Raw genomic sequence first — 25,600 nt, forward strand, 5'->3', positions numbered from 1 at the left:
TTTACAGTTAACTGTCGTTTAAAGCTTTCTTCCACATATTCCACGTTTCGAAAGCTGCTGGAACTTTGTATAAATCAAGGTTTCATAGAACATCTATGACCAACTGGTTCCCAATACACAAGTCACATGCGGTTGTCCGAATTTTATGCTGAAAATTCTAAGTGGGCTATAACTCAATTAATCAAAAAGGTACATCATATCTAGTGTCGGCGCGGACGAGTCGGACCGAGGAGTCCATTTCCTTGCTGTATGACTCTTTGACTATGACTAAGTGCCATTATTCTGTTGCAAATGCGCAGTAACCCGGAATGAACAATGCGGGCAAAAATCTAACTGGTCCCTAACTGGCTGCTTCAGCGATGCGTGATGGATGGTTAACAAGGCGAAGGGAGACCGACAACTGCCACTGACGAAGTGGTATACATTAACCGTATAAAGTATTTTCTTCCAAAGTAACACAGATAAATCCTTGACAACTATTATTTTAAACATGTACTCTTGTAATTTCTGAGGTGAGACCTTTGTCTACTAACTGCAACACTTCAGCCAGGTTCTTCCGATGAAGATGGACAGCCGGGTCTCAGAACACGGTCCTCACCTCACCTACCTCTGAACCAGATACAATTAAAGTTTGACCTGCAGAAATTAGCTCAAAACACTGATTTCACAATCATCGAGTTAGAGAGGATCGTTCTCTTAACGCTGCAGAGGTGCGGGGTGGACAAAGTTGAAGCTTAAAAATACATCGAGATGCTATTATCTTAAGGCGGTAGGTGGGGAAATGGGGAGAGAATAAGTGCTGATTCCTCTCCCCACGTTGACTCACCAGATGTAAGTTGGACCCAGCCGCAGATTTTGTAGACGGTGGCCGTGTTACAGAAGAAGAAGAGGACGAAGCAGGCGATGCAGCCCATAATGAGCGCCATGGACATCGCGATGAAGAAAGAGGCGGCTTTGAAAGCTCCGGAAGCAATGGTGGAGAAGTCAGTGAAGCTGCCGCGACAGGTCAGCTCCCGGGAAAGCCCGTTGCCGATGCAATAATGGAAAAGCCCGAAGTAACCGGCTTGTGGAGTGTCCACCCCATCTCCGATCCAGTAAGGCTGGATGAAGCACACTACATTCACTATGGCAAAACAAATGGTGAAAATAGCCCAGAGTACGCCGATCGCTCTTGAGTTCCTCACATAATTGGTGTGGTAAATTTTAGCTGCCTCCTGAGCTGGCAACATTGCCGGTGCTGCAAATCTTACCCCGATCCGGCAAAAAAAAATAGTTTCTAGGTGCCAGATGATGCTTGATTTTCTGGGTCACACTGGACCTTGCGATAATCAGTCAAGTCGTCAGAAATGGTCTTCAATTTTCGCCCCCCAAAAATACCTTCTGATGCAAAATAATATTCGCTGAGTCTTGTTCCCAAATTGACATCCTGCCTTTATTTTTGGTGTTAGGGTTGCGAGCTGTGATTCTTACCCCTCCATCTGACGGATTTTCTTCCCCTCCCACAAGGTACAGCCTATGTGCAAAGATCAGCGACGCATTGCTCACGCTGGCTGTTCCTCAGTCAGGCTGTGATGCTGAAGAATTATTGGAGGATACCAGATCAGTGGTTGGTTTGCGAACTGCAAACCACTTCTACTAAGGGCGGTCTGGGACGGTACCCCAAATAGACCACAAACACGAATTGCCAAAGCGCGCTGTATGTTGGGACATGTTCTTGCAATTTGAAAGAACACGATGTCTGCAACAGTCATCGCAAATCAATACACACCCAAATACTACAAAAATGAACTGTCAGCAGTGGGGGGTTCAGCGGACGGACTCTTTGATCGCGTTTCTCATTCTCAATTCAGTTCTAAATGCTAATTAATTTGCTAACGGTTTTCCGAATGTTGATCTGTCGGTACCCAGACACATTCAGACAATCATCTCTACAGATGCATGGCTTATTGCCATGTCTCACGGCCTCGATAGGCGTCACTGCCTGTAAAACGTACTCTTCATCAGCTGCTACAAGAAATCAAATCATTGCACTTCACTACTGGCAGATAACAACTTGCAGTTATATAGCACCCTCGCATTGTAAAGAAATGTCCAAGGTACTTCACAGGGGCATTATTTGATAATACTCCTTTGAACCACTTGGGAAGTAAAACAATGTGAAAGACACTACATAAATGCAAGTTATTGTTGTATCACACATTTTGACACCAAACTGAATAGAAATGTACTGGGATAGGTGACCAAGTGCTCAGTCAAATAACTCAGTTTTAAGGAATGACCTCAAGGTGGGGACCGATGGACAGGCAGAGAGGTTTAGGCAGGAAATTCTAAAGCTGCAACCGTTAAAGGTGAGCCAAAGAAAATTCTGGATATGAAAGAAGCCAGAATTATAGAAATACAGAGAACTCAAGGTTGTAGAACCAAAATAGGCTAAAGAGAATAATTAATTACTTCTCCATGGCTGCAACACTCAAATTCTCTCCCTAAACTTTTCAGTCTATCTTTCCCCTTTTCCTTCCTAATGGCATTCTTTAAAACCTATCCCAAAGTAAGGTTTTGGTTGATGATTTGATTTGGTGTCAAGTTTTGTTTTAATCGTTTCCAGTGAAGTGAGTTGGGTTGTTTTAATAACAGTGCAATACAAATTCAAATAGTTGTTGTTGAGCGCATAACTATTGGCTGCATAACTCGTCCAAACATCTCTCCTTCTTTAAGTGTACTGATCTTCGGGAGGAAGCTGACTACAGGGAAGGAGTATGAAAGCTCTTCATCACAGGTATTGGATGAGTCAATGGATTCCTAATGAGAAGCAGAAGCACTTGATCTTCCAACTAAAATGACACTTAGACAAACCAATTCAGGAATGAGAAACACATACTAAATTTCCATCAAGAGAAACCTCAAGGATGTAAACATCACTGGCGGACGCATATGTGGAGTGGAAATATTGATTATTGTTTCTTCTTTAGAACTTTTTGCTGATGATTTGTTGGCCAGAGAACATATAATAGTTAATATAAGGAAGCTAGCGAATGCATGATTTGACCACAGAGAAGTGGAGTAGGCTCATGTTGTGTAGGTTCATGTTGTACCTACAGGGCTGCTTTTAACTAAAGTTTAAATCAAATTTTGTTACAACTATTTGCCTAGGCTATGCAGCAGCCAGGGCTTCTGCTTCTTCATCCTCTTTGCTGAGTAATGCATAGTCCAGCCTTTCAATTGCATAGGTTCCCTCTTCTAATGGCAAAATAATGTAGAGCACAGTTGATGCAAATTATATTTCATTCTTTCTTGAGATAGGTTTCTGTCAAATTCCTCCATACATTAAAAACTACAACATGTTGATAACATGTTCTGTCAGAATTCAAATTGTGTTAGAAGACCCGAAATATTCTTTTTCCATATTGGAATAGTAGCTGCAAGGTGGTTTCAATATCTATGGCAGCAAGAGATATTCTTGTTCCCTTAGCAGTCATTTGTCTACTCATCCTGCTCCTTTAATGAGTTGTTGCTACCATTAGCTGTTATACCTTAAGGTTGTCACAGGATAACTTGCAGCTAGATAATTACTTGAACATCAGATGGAAAAATTCAGTTTTTAAGTTTGCTAAAGCTCATCAAATTAATGTTAAATGCTTGGAAAACACAAATTACTATATCTAAAGATTTTTTTCAGTTCAGAATGGCTTTGTGCTGTAAAGATATGAGATAGGTGATTAACAGGTACATTGAGGAACAGTCAAAGTCAAAATTGAAGGTCATGATATAAGGATGCAATACATTAATCACTATCTTAAAGCCCAATACATTTTGCTGACAATATTTAATATGGGAAATACAGTAGTTGCAATGTCTATCCTGATAATGGTTGGACAGGTGTGCCTAAGAGATATGTTGAAGATTAGACCATACAGCAGGATGGGAAGCAGATAAGAGATAATGGGAACTGCCGATGCTGGAGAATCCGAGGTAACAAAGTGTGGAGCTGGAGGAACACAGCAGGCCAAGCCCATTTTAGGAGTACCAAAGCTTAGGATACTGCTTGGCCTGCTGTGTTGCTTGGCCTGCTGTGTTCCTCCAGCTCCACACTTTGTTATCTGGGAAGCAGATAAGCTGTGACTCAAAACTTAAATCAAGTACATTGTGCAATTGGATAGGGGAGACTGCTGCCAGATGCCAAGCAGTTTCAATGTACATTATGCCTCGTATCCAATTTGTATCATATTGGATATTTTAATCTGTGGATTTATTGCACAAGATCAGGCAGTGTTTCACGCAATTGCATGAAATAATTAAATAAAATCTCTTACGTATTTCTCAAATTTCACCTGAGGTCTACCACTACTGAATAACATCATTATAAAATTGGTTTTCATTACTCCTGAGTTAGTTTAGTCTGCCTTTGTATAATCCTTAAAACAAGTTTGTTGTTATTAGAGTAATCATTTTTGGCAGTAATTTACTCCCCTATTCAACATTGTTCAGTTTTGTATGTATACTTCTATTGAGTCTGACATTAGCAGTAAGGAAAATATTAAAGTCCAATATAAACAATTTAATAGTGGAGCACTTTGAAAACAGTGACAGCATTGGAAAGAGGCAGCATGAATTTAGAAAAGGGAAAATAGATTATTATCAGAATGGTGATAGATTGGGAAAGCAGGAGTGCAATGAAACCCTGGTATCCTTGTACACCAGTCACTGGAAGTAAGCACACAGGAGCAGCAGACGGTGAAGGGAAATGGTTAATTGGCTTTCATAGCAAGAAGATTCAAGTACAGGAGCAGGGATGTCTTGATACAATTGTTTCTTCACCCAGGAAAAGGTGAAACTGTCGAAGTCTCTGCCGTAGAAAGGAGTCAAGGCCAAAACATTGAATATTTTAAGGAACAAGTTAGATATAGTTCTTACAACTAAAGGAATCAAAGGGTGTAGGGAGCAAGTGGGAACAGTGTTCTGAGTTGGATGATCAGCCATAATCATGTTGAATGGTGGAGCATGTTTGAAGGGCTGAATGGCCTATTCCTGTTCCTGGCTTTCTATATTTCTACGAGAATGTCAAATCATTTTCTAAATTACAGTTCCCTGCAGTCCTCTCAAAGGTTGCTACAATCCAAGCTCAGCTAACTAAGTTTCCAGAACATGCCTACCTGCCAATGTAGTTAAGTCAGCCACATTAGGAGCATTTAAACAGTCCTTGGATAAGCATATGGATGATGATGGGATAGTGGAGGGGGATGGGCTTAGATTCGCTCACAGGTCGGCACAACATTGAGGGCCAAAGGGCCTGTTCTGCACTGCATTGTTCTATGTTCTATGTTCTATGAATCTCTTTAGGTTAAAGCCTTGCACTGCACAAATTAATTGAGGATAATGATTTCATGAGGATAAAAAATTACAATATTGTGATACAATGATACATCATATAGTATGCATATTTGCATTAAAACTCAAAGAGTCAGATTTACACAATGTCTTACTGCTTCCTGCATACAGCTAAAACACTGTGTTTACTCCCGATTCACTGAAAAAAATGAGTGAGCTCTGGCATCCATCAGATAAACCAGTTTGCATTGCCATGTCCAGCGAAACAGCATACTTTCAATTTAGAGTGCCAGTTCTCTTTCTGAACTGTTGTATCTGAGGGCATTTTTTGGCCCATGAGAATTAAGCCTAACAACTTTAGAGCAACAAAGGATAAAAGGTTATTACCATGCTTTGTGTACTATCTGCCTGAGAGTCTAGTAATTCACCATTAACTTCTGAGATAGTAGGAACTGCAGATTTTAGATGCTGGAGAATCTGAGATAACAAGGTGGAGAGGTGGATGAACACAGCAGGCCAAGCAGCAGAGAAGCAGGAAGGCTGATGTTTTGGGCCTTTTCTGAAGAAGGGTCTAGGCCTGAAACATCAGCCTTCCTGCTCCTCTGATGCTGCTTGGCCTGCTGTGTTCATCCAGCTCTACACCTTGTAATCTCACCATTAACTTCTGTCCATTTGTTCTATGTAATAACATTATATACGTAAAGGTGAGTATACTTACCGTGGCACTTGGTACATTTTTGGCATTTTCTCTCAATTAATATTATGGTCTTATACTCTAAAGGAGACAGTATTCTATCACTACACCTCTGCAGCATGGTCTCTGATGATTTATTTGACAATTTTGAGAATCTTCAAAGCTCTAATTGAACACTGGTTTGTCGTCCACAGACGTTTTGTTACCATGCTTGGTAACAACCTCAGTGCAGCCTCTGATGAAGTGTTGGTGTGTTTTGCTGCCTGGCATTTAAACTCTGGGGTCTGTTGCAATGGGTTGCCTCACTTCCAGGCTTCCTCTATAGTGGAATATATATGGGGTTGAGTTCAATGTGTTTATTAATAATATGCTTCGTGGAGTGCCATGCTTCCAGGAATTCTTGTGCTTGTCTCTGCCTCCCCTGTCCCAGGATCTTGGTTTTGTCCCAGTCAAAGTCGTGGTTCTCCTTGTCCATCTGGATTGAGATGAGTGAGTATTGGTCGTGTCTTTTTGTAGTCAGTTGGTGTTCATGTGCTTTCGTTGTTAATTTCCTTCCTGTTTATCCGATATAGTGTTTCTCGCAGTCTCTGCAGGGGATCTTGTAGATGACATTGGTCCTGTCCATTGCGGGGAGTGGGTCTTTAGTTCAGGTGAGCAGTTGTCATAGGGTTGATGTGGGCTTGTGTGCCACTCTTATGCCCAGCGATCATAGAAGTCTTGTGGTGATTCCTGACGTGTTCCTGATGTTGGGTAGTGTAATGAGTGTGTCGGGACGTGTAGAATCTTTCTGATGCTGTTCCTGTAGGCATCTGAACAGACCAGATACTGAATTTCAATAGTAACCTTCCCAGCATACACAAATGAAGCTGCGTGCGAACACTATTTAAAAGGACAACACACTGCAGCAACATGGAACTACACCAAGAGGAGGAGGAATACCTCTTCCAAGTGTTCGAGGATAATGGATATCCAAAGAACTGGGTCAGGAGATGCCTACAGGAACAGTATATATTTCTCCATTGTACTATACCCTATATAATGCTCATAATGATGAAAAGTGTTTCACATACACGTTTTAACATTGCAGTGATATAACTGCAGTTACTTGGGCAAATGGTGATATATTTCAAGAAACTGTGCTGATTAACCATGTAAAAGATAGAAATGATGTAATTTGCTGTAATGATCCCAGAAACTTCTTACAGCATCAACATAAACATGATGAATACTTTATCCTTCACAGTTTTTTAAATTAATAATGGAAATATTTAAGCCAAATTTAAACAGATTCTGTTTACTTTAAATGCCTCAAACGAAGGTTAAAGTAACCCCGAAGCTCAGTTAACTCTACATGCCAAATTGACTTTATAAAGCATCTATTATAGTGAATAATACTTTATGTGGAATGACATGATTCAGAACTTTACTGAATTACCACTACTCTGACAGTTGGAGATGCTGTTATTCCCACACTGAGATGAGGAAGTCTTCATTTTTCTTGAGGTCATGGAAGGGGGCTGTCATACTTTGAATTGGGGCACATTTCCACTCGTATTGTGCAGGCTAGGTGATTAACCAGGGTAAATATGGGGTTACAGGGATAGGGTGGGAGCCTCTTTTCACACTGTTGAGATTCTATGATTGTGTCCTGAATAAAGTAACAGTAACGTGGGAGCCTGTGCAGTTTTGGACTATGTTCAACATCTCCTACTTTGACATCTCTGGATCCATCAGCACATCTTTTCAACATCTCTTCAGCAGCTGTGCCTCTTCGACAGATCTCAAGATTCATCACTCATTCTCCTGCCTGGGTGAGTTAAACCATGAAGGTATGTTAAAACTTCCATGTTCATGTAGCTGTTTATTAGTTTAAGAAACTTGTACAATTCTGGTTTACAACCTTCTCTTTTATTGTAGCAGTACAAGAGTTTTCATGAATCCTTTGACTTTATCATTATTTGGAGGTCAATATAAAACAGGTAGTTAAATAACTTTTCATGAACTGAGCCTGAATTTGATTAAAATTATTTTTACACCCATTGGTAGCACATTAACAGTGCTGCCTCACTCTTTGCATTTTCCATAAACCAGAAACAGCACAATTAAAGCAGGACTAATTGACCATTGAATGTTCATGCAATAAACAGCCAAATGTTATAATCATAAACTCAATGATATCAAAGCTGTAAGAATTGGCCTAGTTACCTGCATGATGTTGATTTGCTAAAATAAAAGTGTACAACACAATGGCACATTAGCACATATCCATTATGCACACCACTTTGGTTTTAACTTACAAAAAAAAGGTTGTGTTGAAAGATTATATAAATGGCAAGATGACTACTGTTCATGACATTTTCCATCTCATGGGACTAGGTGTCATTAGGACAGGTCTACCTACATCAAGGGCCACTCAGTTGAAATGCGAGAAGTCACATGAAACAAGGTCATAGTCCAACAGGCTGAAGATGGATAGAGAAGATACATCCGCTCCACACTCCCCTCCAACCCCATCACACTCGGCACTTTCCCCTGCAACCGTAGGAAGTGCTATACCTGCCCCCACACCTCCTCCCTCACCCTCATCCCAGGCCCCAAGATGACTTTCCACATCAAGCAGATGTTCACCTGCACATCCGCCAATGTGGTACACTGCATCCGCTGTACCCGTTGTGGCTTCCACTACATTGGGGAAACCAAGCGGAGGCTTGGGGACCGCTTTGCAGAACACCTATGCTCGGTTCGCAATAAACAACTGCACCTCCCAGTCGTGAACCATTTTAATTCCCCCTCCCATTCCTTAGATGGCATGTCCATCCTGGGCCTCCTGCAGTGCCATAATCATGCTACCCGAAGGTTGCAGGAACAGCAACTCATATTCCGCTTGGGAACCCTGCAGCCCAATGGTATCAATGTGGATTTCACTAGCTTCAAAATCTACCCTCCCCCCACTGCATCCCAAAACCAGCCCAGTTTGTCCCCGCCTCCCTGACTTGTCCCTCCTCCCACCTCAAGCCACACCTCCATTTCCTACCTACTAACCTCATCCCGCCCCCTTGACCTGTCTGTTGTCCCCAGACTGATCTAGCCCCTCCCTACTCCCCCACCTATACTCTCCTCTTCACCTATCTTCTCCTCTATCCATCTTCGGTCCACCTCCCCCCTCTCCCTGTTTATTTCAGAACCCGCTCCCCCTCCCCCTTTTCTGATGAAGGATCTAGGCCCAAAACATCAGTTTTTGTGCTCCTAAGATGCTGCTTGGCCTGCTGCGTTCATCCAGCCCCACGCTTTGTTATCTCGGATTCTCCAGCATCTGCAGTTCCCATTATCTCTGATCATAGACCAACAGGTTTATTTGAAATTACAAGCTTTCAGAGTACTGTTCCTTCATCAGGTGGGGTCATCCTGTTGGACTAAAACCTGGTGTCATATGACTTCTGACTTTGTCCACTCCAGTCCAACAGTGGCACCAGCATATCATTATTGGAATGGGTATGAATGTTCCTGATATGTCCTCATGATGCCTATTTATTTACAAACATTGTGTGACAGCTGCAGAGTTGCATATAGGTCATGCCACCTAATGGAGCAATGAGATTGAAGGTATGCTTGTGAGTTGGTCGACGTTTGTAGAATCTTCTCAATGGAATATGTAATCAGTAACATATACAGCTTTACCATGAACTACTTTGGCAATTGTTGCATCTGTTCTGGCATAATGTTCTCCTACTGAATTTAGCAGCAAGAAATATGTATCTGAGGGTACTGTTTATAGACGTGCTTGCCATCAGAAAATAAGTTCCAGTAAAGTAATCCAATAGTTAGTAAAAAGCTACTGAAATATGTATCATTTATTTGTTCAAAAGAGTTTATTATTGCTAAAATGCTTCATTGAGTCAGGAACAACAAAACTCTGAGGTTTCCAGAGGAGTTCCCAGGAGTACCTCATCTGAGATGCCATATACAGCTTTGGTTTTTGTACTTAAACAAGACTGTACTTGCCAGGGAAGGACGGTTCGCGAAACTGAATTGTCACCTGAAGGAATTGTTCTACAAAGAAAAATTTTAAAGACTAAATGTATAACTCCTAAAGTTGGGAAGAGCAAAAAGTAACTTGCTTAAGTGAAAATAATCATGAATTACTGAGCAAGCTTAACCTTTTTGACTAGCTGACTTATGTTCCTATTTCTTATGATTTCATGTCGAAAATTGCTGCTCTCCAGATTCATCTAATTTAACTGTAAAGTCTTGGATCATTTTAGAAGGAAATAACAAATCCGTACCAGATGAAATCAAGGTTAAAATGATTAAATACAGATGAAACACTAATTCTTCTCACCCCAAGCAGGAGTTCAACTGCAGTGTTACACAATTATCCCTTAACCAGTCTTTGAGTACACATGAAACAAATAATGGATTTTGGTTTCTTGTAAGACCTTTGCACAAATTTCAAATTTCAGGTATTTTCTGTTCTTGATAATTTGAAGCTTAATTTCACAGGACATCACTCCTTACCAGAGTTGTCCTCAATTGTACCTGTAGTTCTATCACTTAGTCGTGCAGCAATTGCTTTTTTGCTTTCGTGTAGCAATATGTAGAAGTAAGCATAGTGGGGACAAATATGTACCAAGAAAACAGACATCCTTAATTCCTTTCCTTATTCAGAAAGATATTGTTTGGGGTTTTACCTTCCAATGTAAATCTCTGCTGTTTGTAATATAAAAATGATCTGAAGGAAAATGTAGATGGTCTGATTAAGTTTGTGAATGATAGCAAAATTGGTGGAGTTGCAGATAGCGATGAGGATTGTCAAAGGATACAGTGTGGTATAGATAGATTGCAGATTTGGGTAGAGAAATGGCAGATGGAGTTCAATCCTGTCAAATGTGAGGTGATGCACTTTGAAAGAGCAAATTCAGGTGCAAATTATACAATAAATAGCAGAATCTTTAGGAAAATTCACCGACAGGGAGATTTGGGTGTATATGGGATTATTTTCGCCAGAGTTCAGATGAATGAGGGGGGATCTCATAGTGACTTATAAAATTCTAACAGGACTGGACAGGGTAGCTGCAGAGAGGATTTTCCCAATGTTGAGAATGTCCAGAACCAGGGGTCACTGTATGAGGATTTGAGATGGAGATGAGGAGATATTTCTTCACCCAAAGTTGAGATTGTGGAATTCATTACCACAGGAAATAGTTGATGCCAAAACAGTGAATGTATTCAAGAGGTGACTAGAGATAGCTCTTGGGGCGAATGGGATCAAAGGTTATGGAGAGACTGCAGGATTATGCTATTGAGTTAGACGATCAGCCATGATCATGAAGAATAGCAGAGCAGCCTCGAAGAGCTGAATGGCCTCCTTGTGCTTCCTTCTTCTATGTTTCTATAGGTCTACAGATCCCTGAAAGAGGCAACACAGGTGAATAAGGTGGTCAAGAAGGCAGACGGCACACTTGCCTTCAAACAGCTGGTGCACCGAATATAAAAGTTGGCAAGCTATGTTACAACTCTATAAAACTTTAGTTAGGCCAGATTTGGAATACTGCATGCAGTTCTGGTCACCACACTGCCAGAATGACATTAATGCTTAAGAGAGGGTGCAGGGAAGGTTTACCAGGATGTTGTCTGGTCCGAAGGGATTAAGTTATGAGGAGAGATTAGATGAACTTGGATTATTTTCACAGGAAAGACGGAGACAGAAGGGTGATCAGTCAGAGATCTGCAAAATTATGAGAGGTATAGATAGGGTGGAAAGTCAGAGGCTTTCCCCCGCAGGGTGGAAATGTCAACTACAAGAGGGCACAGGTTTCGGGTGAGAGGGGGAAAGTTTAGCGGAGAAGTGTGGAGAAAATTTTTCACAGAGGATGTTGGGTGCCAGGAACACAGTGCCATGGAAGCAGGCATGTTAGCACCATTTAAGACGTATCCTGATCGACACATAAACGGGAGGCAAATAGAGGGATAGAAAACACAATAAATAGTGGGTCTAAATAAGGACTAGGAATCTCTGCAAACTTGATGGGCCAAAGGGCCAGTTCCTGTGCGGTATTGTAATGCCTTGTTCAGAGTCAAACAATGCCTGAATGCAGCTCACTGAAATCTTACATTGAACCCACTCTGAATCAAAATTACTGACCCTACTGCACTACCTCAAAGCTGTGAGTGAATAATGAATTCTTTCTAGCCAAACTGCCAAGGAAGAAGTCAAATAAGAATCAAGCATGGAACAGTGTTCATTAGCTGCATATTAGAGGTTATTCAAAAATTTAATAGGCATGGGGATGCTTCAAGCGGCGATGTGGTCTTGTTGGGCTGAAGGGCCTGTTTCCACACTGTAGGGAATCTAATCTAATGTATAAAGGTAACCAGAGTTATCCATCACTTGAGTAGGAAATCCTTCATGGACAGGGTCACTGAAACTAAACAGCAAAGGTAACACAGCCAATTCAGTGCATTACTCTAAGACATCACTAATGGATGCTGAACATGAACTGTAAGTGACCAGAATCTGATATTATAAATTGATGAGATTACTTTAATAGAATTCCTGAGATAAATGAAGCTGTGAATTGCCAGTACAATATCTCAACTACACCAGACGAAAGGTCCCAACCTGAAACATCGACTTTCCTGCTCCTCTGATGCTGGCTGACTTGCTATATTCTTCCAGCTCCACACTGTATTGACTCTGGCTTCAGCATGTGTGGTTCTTGCTATCTTGTGACACCATATTATTAACAACGTAAAGACCTTAGATGCTGAATCCTCCGTCCAACATGGTTAAGTCATTTTTTTAACACTTCCCTGTGCTACAAGTATTAGCTTCTGGAATTGAGTTAATAAACTTACTTGTAGTAGGGTCAAATCAGTAACATCTCAGCACACTTCACTCTCATCTTTCTCTGATATTGAATTTTATAATGTTAACTGACACTTTCTTGGAACTGTAGAGTCTATCAAGCTAGATCAGCATTTTATTTTTTATCATGTTATGGAATTTTCTACATCTGGTGGGACAATAAGTCAATGCAAGTTAATGAATGGAAAAACTGCTGGAACTGTTAGGATTTTAATTCCTTCTTGGCCTTCAGCTTACAATGTGTACATGGCCAAATTACCTTCAAACCACCACTGACTAAGGCTTTGATTAGGGTTAGTTTAGATTGTGTCATGTTAAACATCTTTTCTGCTGGCTTTTTATTTTTCTGTATTTTTGATTCTGGGCCGAAATGGAAAAAAAGACTATTTTAAAACATAAGGATTATGGAAAAGATTGTTGCATTTTTTAAAAGCAAGTTACCTGATATTCATTCCAAGTGCTGTTTACATAGCTGCTCATTCAAGTAGTGAGATAGATTGAGCGGAAGATAAACCGAAGCCAAGGGATGTGCGTGAATGGAGATTTTGCTGACAACAAGTAGCTGACTGCTCAGGGAAATGGTGGCAAATGGGACATGATTGGCTTTCGTGTAGCTGAACAGCTTGTGGGCATGAATGTTTGGATCAGAAGCCATCGGACCTCCAGAAAGGCTGAAGCTATCCTCTTCCTGCAATGAAAACACTTCAGGCTAGAAGAAAGCCAATTTACTTCCCCTCATCAGCTGCTGTAATATGTAACTTCTAATCAATAAGTAAGAGATAATTTAAATGTGAACCAGTCACTCTGTCCTTCCTGGAATCCAGTGAAAGTGCTTGGGAAAGGAAGATCAAGGAGCAGGGAGTCCTATCAAGCCAAAAGGACCATCTAAGTGAACATTCTGGACAGGGACCATTGAAGTGCCTTCTGCGACTTTCTCCTTGCCCAGATCACCCATTTCTTTTTTATTCTGTCTGTATATGTGTATGGGGGTTGCTTATAGGGAGTCGTACTAGTAGAGTTATATCTTGATGATTCAGTCTTTTTTTACCTGTAGCTAAAATCTATTTATTTTTAATAAATAGGCGTTCTTATTAAGTATAGAAACCTGATCTATGCAATCTGTTAACATGGGTCTAAAAGACTGGTAAATTGGGGAATTTTGTGTACTTCTTTAAAATATTTAAATTTCATGAAGATTCACAGACAGCAAGGCTTGACTTCTAACATTCTACTCCAGTGAGGAGTAACACTGAGCATTTAATTTGAATAGCTGAACTCTAATGTGTGTGAGCAGCTTTCAATTTAAATCTCCATTCTCAGCACAGACAATGTAATTTTTTCCACCAAATGTTATGAGCAATTTACAGAACACTACTTCGAAACTATTATCAACTCAGTGAATCATTTGGTCCCAAGGTTCTGTTAGTCGGCTGCACATTAAAAAAAAATCTAATAATCGAGTGAGAAGCATTAAATTTTCAGTCATCTAATTTAATTTCTAATATTGTCATCTAATTGTTGTTGGTCTAGTATTTAGGAGATTGATATTTTGTGAAACCTTGTGCTTGCACTCATGGCCTTCTAAATGAATAAAGATGACTCTATGTTCTTCTGAATGAATAAAAATGTCACTATGTTCACTGGAAAATTATTGATTTAGCCCATCCTCACTGACTGGTATTATGATTTTTAGTTTTCATAAGATTTCCTTAATTTCAACTATGTTATGGTTCTAATTTTCAAAACTTATGTTTTAATTTGAATTCATGATTTAGCGACTAGTAGAGTTATATCCTGATGATTCAATTTTTTTACTTGTAGCTAAAATCTATTTATTTGTCACAAATAGGCATTCTCGATCACTCAACCACTCCTACATTATGTATTGTATAACCATGAAAAGATTATTGTCAGATATTGTCACCTATTATCATATAATTACCAATGTTCCTATGTTTTGATACAATACCGATAATAGATAGTACAAATACATTGAAGATAATTGGAAGCATTTCTCTTCAGCACATCACAGAAAACTTCATCTCAGTGATCTACAACCTCACTGTGCACAAAACAGAAAAATCTAGCAGTGCAGATCAATTTAATGATCTTTTGTTAACATCCGTTACATGTGGCACTGTAGTTAGCAACTAGTGCTAACCGAGTGAAAACGATATCCAGGGAAGTTTTTCATAATAAGAAGAAAAAAAGATAGGAAAACATGAGGGAAGAAAGGGAGAGGAATGGAATAGGTAGAAGTGCATTATCACAGTTTAGCCAGCAGATAAAGGTCATAGTTTTCCAAAATGTATTCTTGGAATGTGAAAATAACTGGCAAGACCAGTATTTACTGCTTAAATAGTTTGAGAAGGTGAAGGTGATGACCTTTATTCTGCAGTCCATGTGGTGTAGGTACATACATAGTACTTATTAACTGTTATTAGAGATAATGGGAACTGCACATGCTGGAGAATCTGAGATAACAAAGTGTGGAGCTGGATGAACACAGCAGGCCAAGCAGGTGTGTCTTTAAAAAAAGAGATCATAATTAAAATGCTGGTTGGATTGACTTAAATAAATTGTTCTACTTGAATCTAATCAGAACATGAAAATGCAAAGGGTAGATTATTTTGTCTTGTTGTGATACAGTAGATGATTTGCAGCCACCGTGTAGTGTTTTGGAAATGCTAAAAAGTATAACAAGCTCTGCTGCAGTACGAAAGAAGCTTGTTACAGTGTCATTCAGTGGCAAGATCCTGCTATTGCAGTCATTTTTATAAGTTCCAAGGAAGATTTAATGTTGGGAAGTGGAAACAAAATGTAGTTCAAAACCTCAATAAAAAGGCACAATAAAATGATTGAGAGTAAAATGAATGTTCTCCTCCAAATAAAAGGAAAATATTGGTATTTGAGTGAGGCAAGGAGAAGTGAATACTCTTATTATTATCCCTCAATCAAAACAACAAAAATATCTGGTACTAACTTTCATTGCTGCTTGTGGAACCTTGTGATGCAAAATTTGGTTTCCTACATTGTAATACTGAATTTAATATGGCCTGGAATTTCATTACGATGTTGGGAGTGCAGAGTTGGAATAATTCCTGGATCTGCAAAAACAAACCAGGAGAAAGTGTCCACAAGCTGAATTTTTATTTTGAGGTGGCGGACTTCTCAGGGAGATGGGCCAGATGATCCCAGAAGTGTGTAAGCTGCCGGGTGCAGTGGGCGGCTGGGCAGAAGGCCTGCCTTAGGGCTTTGGCACTGTGTTGATGTTTTAAAGAAAAGCTTACCCAAACCTACCCAAGCATCAACAATTGGCAGATCTCAGGATTAATGCTGAGATTACTTAAAGTTCTTAAGTGCTAATTGCAGACTTCTTTTAAATAACTCACATTGATTGGGATTAGGAGAGGTTGGGTGGAGATGGAGTTCAGAAAGAGAGAGAAAAAAGTAGGCAGACAAAGGGATGGATAAAAGCAAGCCAAAGAAGAAGAAAAGCTAGTTAGGTGACAACAGAGACTACGACAGGGTGAAAATGGGTTAGCTATGCTGAAAGTAGTCCATGTCGTGATAGGACCTGGGGTGTGGAGGTCTGTAAAAGATATGGAAGAAGGTATCAGACTTTAAAATTATTGAACTTAATGTTGAGTCCCGAAGGCTGCTGGGTCCTTAAGTGAAAAATAGGTGCTGTTCCTCCGGCTTGCACTGAGCGTCATTGGTGTACTGCAGCAACTCCGAGACAGAGATGTTGGCATGGGAACACAATAATGTTTTGAAGCAGCAGGCAATTGAAAGCTCGGGGTCATTTTTATAGATGTTATTAGTTATAGATCCATTTCAGAGTGTCTATTATGACATGAAGCTGTTAAACAAACTGTGAAATGGCAGGAACCCTACTGTGATAATGTGATTTCATGAATGGGTAGTTATAACATATATCTGGTAAAGGAAGTTAACCTAACTTTAAGAAGAGACCTGAGGAGACTTGCATAATGACTCCCAAAGATCCAAGACTTTCATTGTGAATTTGTAAGAAGGGACTGGCGTACAGCACATGGGAATCATGGGTTTCTAGGCTTAAAACTGAAGGCTGCTAAAACTTGGGAACAATTTATCCTTCTTTAGGAGATCTTAAGAGGAGATGAGATCAAATCAAGAGACAGGGAGTAGTTAACGAGATCAGACGAAGAGACAGGCAGTCATATGAAAAGATAAGGTTAGGAGAAGATGACATCTGAGAAGGGACCGAGATTATTTAAACCAGATGGAGAAGCTGGCCAAGTGGACTTCTGTAAAGTAGAAACTGATTGTCTAAATATTGTATTGGTAGAACTGCTTGTTTCAACAAGACATCACACTCTTACGATATTCTTTGTTCCAGAGCAAGCCTCCCCTTTCACCTGGTGATAAGAATGGGATATGCCATTTCAGAAGCATACCAGAGAGGAGATTGTTCAAGGAATGCACCTCTTATTTTATATTTTATTTATCAGGTATACTGTGGAAAGATTTACTTAAGAATCATGGGATCGATAATTTAAGTAGTATCAAAGAACCAAAGCCTGGAAACTTGAAGCATGATTCAACAGTTTGGGATAACAGCCATTTTTACGTTTTGGAACTTTATAAAAGTCCAGCTGTGATCAACCATTTTATGCAGAAATCTCAAGAGAATCATCTGAGCACCATTATGAAACATGCTATGAACAGTGAGACAGAGACTACTGTATCTTAACCTGAGAACCAAGAGGCACAAATTGCAATGCCATAAAATTGAATGAAAGGAGTCTCCACTCACACACAGGATCTGTTCATCTCAGTTTACCAATGGGAACAACCTCCAACCACTGGATTCCAGAAGCCAAAGTTGCAGAATTTAATTTCAATTTTCAAACCCACCACTTAAGAAAAACAATCTTCAATCAAGTCAGACCTGCAATGAAATTGGAGTTTGGTTTTTTTTTATCTTAACATGTAACTTTTATCTTACTCACTTAAAATATTTAAATCTGTGTTTCATCTAATAATGTGGTAATTTTTTAATGTAAATATTTTCCAACAATAAATGTTTTATAAATTAACATTTTACTTTGTTAAAAACACAAAGTTGTGCTACAGATTAACTAAATTAAAAGCAGTCAAAAACTGAAACAGCTCTACAGAAAAGATTGTACGAATTCTTAGATCACAGACCACTCTGAGTGTATGTCTGAAGTGTGGTCATGACAAGAAGGTTGTAAAATCAGTTAAGCAGCACCAACCTGATATTGGTAACCCTCAGGTTTATGCCAATAGGCAGAGTGAAACAGCAAGGAATTTTTTAAAAACGTGCCGATACGTTTTCAATTAACGGAAGTCTAGGTGTTTTAAACACCTTTAAAATCACAAAAGCTCCATTTCACAGTTCCTCTTTTTTTTTGACAAACGCATTTGCCATTTCCTTTTGATAGCTGTGTTGACAATTATAATAGACTCAATGTGAATGAGCTGCGCACCTTTTGTGTACATTCATGTCTACTTTTAACAAGTCGAACACACACACTTTACCTCTCCCAAAGGGCAATTTGACTCTACCAAAAGGTCTCCTTGCACTATACCTAAAGGGATACCCTACCTTTCCAAAAAGATATTCTCAATATAAAAACAAATCCACAAACTTTAGACCTCTAAACCAGGAGAATCCAAGATAACAAAGTGTATAGCTGGATGAACACAGCAGGCCAAGCAGCATCTTAGACGCACAAAAGCTGACGTTTCAGGCCTAGACCCTTCATCAGAGAGCCATAAAAGCTGACGTTTCGGGCCTAGACCCTTCATCAGAGAGGCAAGTGGCTTTTCACAAACCTGAGTCACTGCAGAGAATAGAGAATCTGAGATAACAACGTGCAGAGCTGGATGAACACAACAGGCCAAGCAGCATCAGAGAAGCAGGAAAGCTGATGCTACCTCAGAATAGAGAATGTTGTTTTTGGGCTGCAGTGGGTGGGGTTAATTGTCTGAGTTTTGGGCTCCTTTGCCACTTTCACAATGATGAAGAGATTCTCTTTCATTTCAAAGATCCAGGTCCATGTTGAAAGATATTTAATTGGCTTTAATGCGCTTTGGAATATCTTGAGGTCATGAAAGCTCTAAAGAAAGTACAAGTCTATAATTTTTGTATTGTATGGTTGCTAATTACTGATTAACTCGAAATTGACAACAATAGTAAGTGTGCAATTTAACACAATGTTTTACTCATAATAGTGGGTGCTGATAGCCAGATGTAAGTCCCTCAGCCCACAGAACAATTTACAGTAATTAAAACACAGTTTATTTCTGATATCAACAACATATCTCAAGAACAAGAAACTCTTTAATCTTTACTATTACACTGAAACACACCCACAGCTGATTCAATTCAGGATAATATAAAGTTGAATTAAGTTTGTTGATGCTAATTGATGTTGCTGAGAAAAGAAATGGATACGGCTGAGCCAAAATCTAACAAACAGAAATGATGCAACTGACTGGAGCTGTAGCTCTAACATTTTAAACGAAGGACCCTTTGCTACTAGCTCTCAAAGTTCAACACCTCTCCCTTTCGATTAAGATCAATGCCACAATCCTGTAAAATATGAACCATTTTATATAACTTGGGTGCCTCCTCTTGATGAAGGCAGACAGATTATGACATCTATTATCACCTACAATGTCCCAGCTCAGCCTATGGTGTATTGAAAAAAGTATCTGAGAAGCAGAGATCTCAAATATGAAACTAAGATCATGGTTTGCTGAGCACCAGTGAATACCACACTTTCATGCTTTGGAGCATATAAAACATGTAGGAAGCAACTGAGAACATCGTTCAAGTACCATCAGTGGAGCTTTCGCAAGGTCCTCCAAATCCAGTGACAATTCAATAGCAATGTCCTGTCTGAAATCATTATATCCAATATCAGAGATAATGGGAACTGCAGATGCTGGAGAATTCCAAGATAATAAACTGTGAGGCTGGATGAACACAGCAGGCCAAGCAGCATCTCAGGAGCACAAAAGCTGACGTTTCGGGCCTAGACCCTTCATCAGAGAGGGGGATGGGGAGAGGGAACTGGAATAAATAGGGAGAGAGGGGGAGGCGGACCGAAGATGGAGAGTAAAGAAGATAGGTGGAGAGAGTGTAGGTGGGGAGGTAGGGAGGGGATAGGTCGGTCCAGGGAAGACGGACAGGTCAAGGAGGTGGGATGAGGTTAGTAGGTAGCTGGGGGTGCAGCTTGGGGTGGGAGGAAGGGATGGGTGAGAGGAAGAACCGGATAGGGAGGCAGAGACAGGTTGGACTGGTTATGGGATGCAGTGGGTGGGGGGGGGAAGAGCTGGGCTGGTTGTGTGGTGCAGTGGGGGTAGGGGACGAACTGGGCTGGTTTAGGGATGCAGTAGGGGAAGGGGAGATTTTGAAACTGGTGAAGTCCACATTGATACCATATGGCTGCAGGGTTCCCAGGCGGAATATGAGTTGCTGTTCCTGCAACCTTCGGGTGGCATCATTGTGGCACTGCAGGAGGCCCATGATGGACATGTAATCTAGAGAATGGGAGGGGGAGTGGAAATGGTTTGCGACTGGGAGGTGCAGTTGTTTGTTGCGAACTGAGCGGAGGTGTTCTGCAAAGCGGTCCCCAAGCCTCCGCTTGGTTTCCCCAATGTAGAGGAAGCCGCACCGGGTACAGTGGATGCAGTATACCACATTGGCAGATGTGCAGGTGAACCTCTGCTTAATGTGGAATGTCATCTTGGGGCCTGTATCCAATATCAAGGTGTTAATCACCCAAAATTCTGACTGAGTGCAGGGACAGAACATTTTGTTCATAAGCCAAACAATATTCACTTAAAGCTACTGCTCTACTTGGTAATTAGTGGTAGCAGGAGCAACCAACCCCACCACCCCCTGCAGGAGGACAATGAAAATACTTTAGGGCAAACCTTGAATGATTCCGAAGAGGCAAAGTGTCCAAGCAGACTCATAGAAATCCTTGGCTTGACTGACCAAAATAGAGATGGCTCAATTGGGAAAATACCAAACCCATTAAGGGGAATGAATAAAGGTAGTCGAGGAGCCAGAGATGTGAGTGCACAAATCTCCCAACAGCTCATCTCTCTACCCTTCGAAGCACACCTACCCCATTTGTCACCGAGTCTGAAAAATGGACTTGTCAGCTACCTCAGGACCCATTGAACACAAAGTGAAAGCAAATCATCCACAATTCTAAGGCACTGCTTATGAAAGAGACAAAAATTCAATCAAAGGGAGAATGACATTGAAGACTAACTTATCACTCAGTAACCATGGTAAACATCATGAACAAAAAAAAACGCGAACACTACTCAGATATATTTAAAACCAATCAACTTTGACATTGCTGAAGATTGCCTTGTTTCTTCAAGCAAAACTTCCAAGACTAACTATACTACAAATAAGGCTGTGCTATTTTGCAGTCTATGAGTCCTGCCTTTTCATTCCTTTTTCTGCGCCCACGTTCTTCCTCAAAACCTATTAGATTTCTGGAATAAAACAAAGAACTGCAGATGCTGGAAATCTGAAACGAAAAACGTAAAATGCCAGAGAAACTCAGCAGGTCTGAAATTGTAACTTTTTTTCTCCACTCATCCGGCCAGACCTACTGAGTTTCTTCTGAACTCTTTCTATTACATTACTAACCTTTTTGCACAATTCTGAATTAAAGATAACTGAAACGAAACGCTGGCTCTGATTCCCTTCTCCACAGATGTTACTCGATCTGCTGAGAACTTCCAGTATTTTGTTTTCGTTTCTTAAATGAATTTGGGTTCCTCCGCCCACAAACTACAAGTCCCAGTGTGCTGCGTGTTCTGACACCTGCGCAGTAGGATCGCGGGTGGTGGGGTGAAAGTTCATGGAAGGAGGTTTTGGCGCGTGAGAGTCCGATTAACCCGGGAAGGAGACGGTATTGGGGTCGCGTGGTAATTTTGACTAATGGTTACGGTTGGTGAGTGCCGGGCTAGTGTGGGGAAATGACCCCGTGCTTTCCGCGGATCGAACAAAAGATTGCCAGGTGATTTCAAACCCGTTGGAGTATGAAGCTGATTTTAATCTGTGACGTGTTTTTCTTTTAAAAAATAATAACAATTCACATTAAGAAGATTTGGTCCAAGTGAGGAAAATAACAAGTAAGACCAAGTTAGCGGCCGCTGTAGGTGGTTGGCTTTTTTCTTAAACGATCCGTTAACTGTTAAATTGTTTAAAGCCTATGATGCATTCCCCAAAACGTTTTGGCGTCTTAAATGGAATCAGAAAGGTGGATTCACACGAGAGTTTTGAGTTTTTACACAAAATGTTTTTAGATTGAACAACTTCCCTCCCCATATGTTTTAGTTGCAAACGTTTTTATCTTTATACAGGCAAATTTTAAAAATAAACACTCCTATAGCTTTCGTGCTGACAATTCAAAACAGCAAGGGGAATTGGTGTTCTGCCGAGAATGCTCACTTTTGTATTTCACTCTGGAGGAATCCCAATTTGTTTCTTCTATCTTAATTGCCTGGTTTTTACATTTTTTTTGCTTTTTAAAAAAATTTTGTGTATTTCTGCTATGCTCCACCCTCTTACAAACTTTCCCTCTGATTATATTTCCCACCATAACTACTCATTCCAGCCCTTGACACTTTTCACTTGCTGAAAACTTGATGCACTTTTTCTTTTGTCCTACTCTGATCGGAAACATCTGAGATGTTTACTTGGTTTTGCTCAGCACATGTTTTGTCAGGCCTGTTGTATTTCCAGCATTTCCTGTTATTTCAAATTTCTGCCATCTGCAATTTTTTTTCTTTGTTTGAGAGACAGTAAATAATTTTCTGATGCATGCAGCTCATTTTTACTTATGATGTAATGTGAACTATGTTGCAACTTAAGTCTTAATGGAAATTTTGGAAATTACTGCTGACTACAAATATTTAAGTAAATGTTTGAGCATTTGGATGCAGAAACATGACCGATTAAATCACAAATCAGAATTGCCTACGATTGCTTCGGTTTCAGGTTTGTTGTATTATTAATTTGAAATTCTCATTCTTGTTTCGAAATTCCTTAATGTCATTGCTTTACTTCCATGCTCTTCTGACTCTGACTTCTGTGCACCGTCTTCTCTCTTTGCCCAACCGTTGGTGAATTGCCTTCAGTCCTCAGCTGTAGAGATTTCTACTTCTAACTGCATCTAACTTCTAACTTTGAACTTTTTGAGATGCGTACTAAATCTTCCACCTCATCTTTCAAGTGCACCTCATGATGTTTTTGTTTTGCTGAATCTGATTCTATGAGGGTATGCTTTAGCATATTTTCTGATGCTTAAAAGTATTATATAATTGCTCATTGTAGTTACGAAAGTGAGGAAGAATGAGGCTGCAGATCGAAAAAAGTCTACAAATTAAATAATGCCACATAAGACTTGATTCATTGAATACCGCATATGTTTTTATTTATACTTCCTTATCAATCTGTTTGGAGTTGTCATTACACATCTCTGGAGCAGATGGGACTTGACGCTAGGCCTCCTGGCTCAGAGGTAGCGCTGCACCACAAGAGCCTTTTTAGGCATCTTGTATACATTTGCAGGATGCAGACACTAATCTCCTGACAGGATAGCCCAAGAACGGGATCCGTGTTATGCCTGTCCTCTTGTCCTTGAGGTAGCCATTACTGTACTGTGTCTTTATGACTGAAATTTGCAGTCCGTTATTTTGTTTGCAACCTGATTTGCTATTATTCAAAAATGGAAGCCTTTTATTATGAAGGTTTAGGTGTCCTATTTGTTCCAAATGTGATAGATCTGTTTCTATCAACATTACACCATAGAAATTATTTTGAAAATGAATAGTGTAGGTAAACAAAGTATCACATTCTTCAAAGCATCAATAATTGCGTAAGTTGATACCTATACGAAATAGTGAGAATAATCTTTCAATATGTTTAATTTATATTTTATAATCTAAGGGAGAACTTTGTTCCTACAGTTTGTAAAGATGTCTAAACTTAATCATGGTGAATATCCAGAAGACAGAATCCTCTTACTGAAAGAGAAATTGATTTGTCGGGATCCTCAGATTTTAACTCTGCAATCAATACTGGGAGAGGTAATTTTGTATTTTAAATGAATTGGCTGAATTTTGATGCCATATTGTTAGGCCAAAATTCTGAGGTGGACCTTTGCTGTTCATGCCTTTGAGGGATTTACATGCATGCTTAATTTGTGCCCAGGAACGACCATTGTAAGGAATAAAATGGATAACAGTAAAGAATGTAAATTGATTCAGTAATATTTATTTTATATTGTATTAATGTAAACATTCAATTTTGTTCAATATTAATGAAATGATAAAGCAACTACAACACTTAATATTGAATTCCTTCAAAATCACGAACCTCCATCTGAATTACCAAATGATTTGTCCGAACATCCTGATTGGATAACAGCATGTGGACCTTCATCATCGTCTTCATTATTGTTAGCATCATTGTTATTGGATTCCTGTGATAGATGGTGTAATTTTTTTCACACTTGTTCTTGCATCTCGTGCATCATTTGACATTGGCCTTCAATTCTGAAATCTCATTGTTCTTTGCATCTGCTGTCAGTGCAGAGTTGGTTGGTGCTGCAGTCGATAATACAGCAATTTTACCAATGCTTGTTAACTCATTCTGCCAAGTTTTTCTTTAGTTTAAATTAGGCTTTATACTTGTTATTCTGTGTCAAAGTTATCATGATAGATTATGTTGTACATTAGTCTTATTGGATGGGAGATAATTGGTAGAAAAAATCTGAAGTTTCCAGGGTGCTTTGAATAAATACAGTTCATTAATTTACTATGCAATACTAATAATCACAGCCTATCTTTCAGATAACCGTGGGTGAGAAAAACTAGTTCGATGAGATTCTCTAGAACTTTGTTTTAAGAAATACACACCTCCTGTAGATGTTTCAGTAATTGTGCAAATATTTCATTTGACCTTCCAGCCTCACCATTATAGTTATCCATCCATTTTTGTATATGGACATACTGCCACAGGGAAAACCTGTGTGACGCAAACGTTGCTGAAGACATTGAAGGTAAGATGAAATGAGAGCTCCACTTGCCAAACAAGCGTATTACTTACTTAGTGTAATAACCTGGGAACCTTAAGTTATAGATTTGTCACATCGGTGACAGGGATTTCCAAAAACTTGCATTTGTATAGTGCTACTGATGTAGAAAACGTTCGAAGGTCTGCAGAATATAATGAAACTGGGCAAGAATAAGATAAATCTCCATTTGCACGCTGTAATATGATCTTGGGTGAAATGTGAAAGAAAACTGGAGATGTGAATGGTTACACCAGCTAGAGAAAAGCTGGAAGCTGGAAATGTTAGAATGATAACTTGTCAGATGAAGAGCTTTCCCAGCATTATGTGGTGCCAGAGTATGCCAGAATACCTACTTACTCAAAACTGTATTTAAAATCAAGAGGCATGCTTGACATTTGAGTTGTTAAGATGAAAAATAACTTTTATTGTCAACTAAGAGTGTGAAATAATGATGAACTCTGCAAAACAAGATATTATATTCAAATGTGAATGAAACTGGTCTGTTTTCAAGGTGTAAGTTTGACTGCTATTTCTTGCCTTATTTTGTATTTGAAATGTTTGATACCTCACATATCTATCATTGTATTTTAC

The 25,600-nt window shown here is 39.7% G+C and overlaps 2 protein-coding genes across 6 annotated transcripts in view; one reads left to right on the top strand and one right to left on the bottom strand.

Moving 5' to 3' along the window:
* The window catches only part of lhfpl3 (LHFPL tetraspan subfamily member 3), a 238,565-nt gene extending 236,953 nt beyond the window's left edge, over positions 1-1,612 (bottom strand). The window contains exon 1 of one of the 2 annotated variants that reach the window (XM_048553885.2): positions 827-1,610. In XM_048553885.2, the coding sequence (XP_048409842.1) occupies positions 827-1,229 (403 nt within the window). In that variant the 5' untranslated portion in view covers positions 1,230-1,610. Of the gene's footprint in view, positions 1-826 lie in introns of both variants that reach the window. The other variant, XM_048553886.2, reaches the window with a different exon arrangement.
* A 20,164-nt stretch (positions 1,613-21,776) lies between these two features.
* orc5 (origin recognition complex, subunit 5) overlaps positions 21,777-25,600 on the top strand; it is a 79,618-nt gene continuing 75,794 nt past the window's right edge. For 2 of the 4 annotated variants that reach the window (XM_048554465.2, XM_059654561.1), the window contains exons 1-3: positions 21,780-22,061; positions 23,901-24,020; positions 24,902-24,994. In XM_048554465.2, the coding sequence (XP_048410422.1) occupies positions 23,910-24,020; positions 24,902-24,994 (204 nt within the window). In that variant the 5' untranslated portion in view covers positions 21,780-22,061; positions 23,901-23,909. Of the gene's footprint in view, positions 22,062-23,900; positions 24,021-24,901; positions 24,995-25,600 lie in introns of those variants that run through there. The other 2 variants (XM_059654560.1, XM_059654562.1) reach the window with 2 other exon arrangements.

The sequence above is a fragment of the Stegostoma tigrinum genome, chromosome 25, assembly GCF_030684315.1.
Source record: "Stegostoma tigrinum isolate sSteTig4 chromosome 25, sSteTig4.hap1, whole genome shotgun sequence".
NCBI classification, from domain to species: Eukaryota; Metazoa; Chordata; class Chondrichthyes; order Orectolobiformes; family Stegostomatidae; genus Stegostoma; species Stegostoma tigrinum.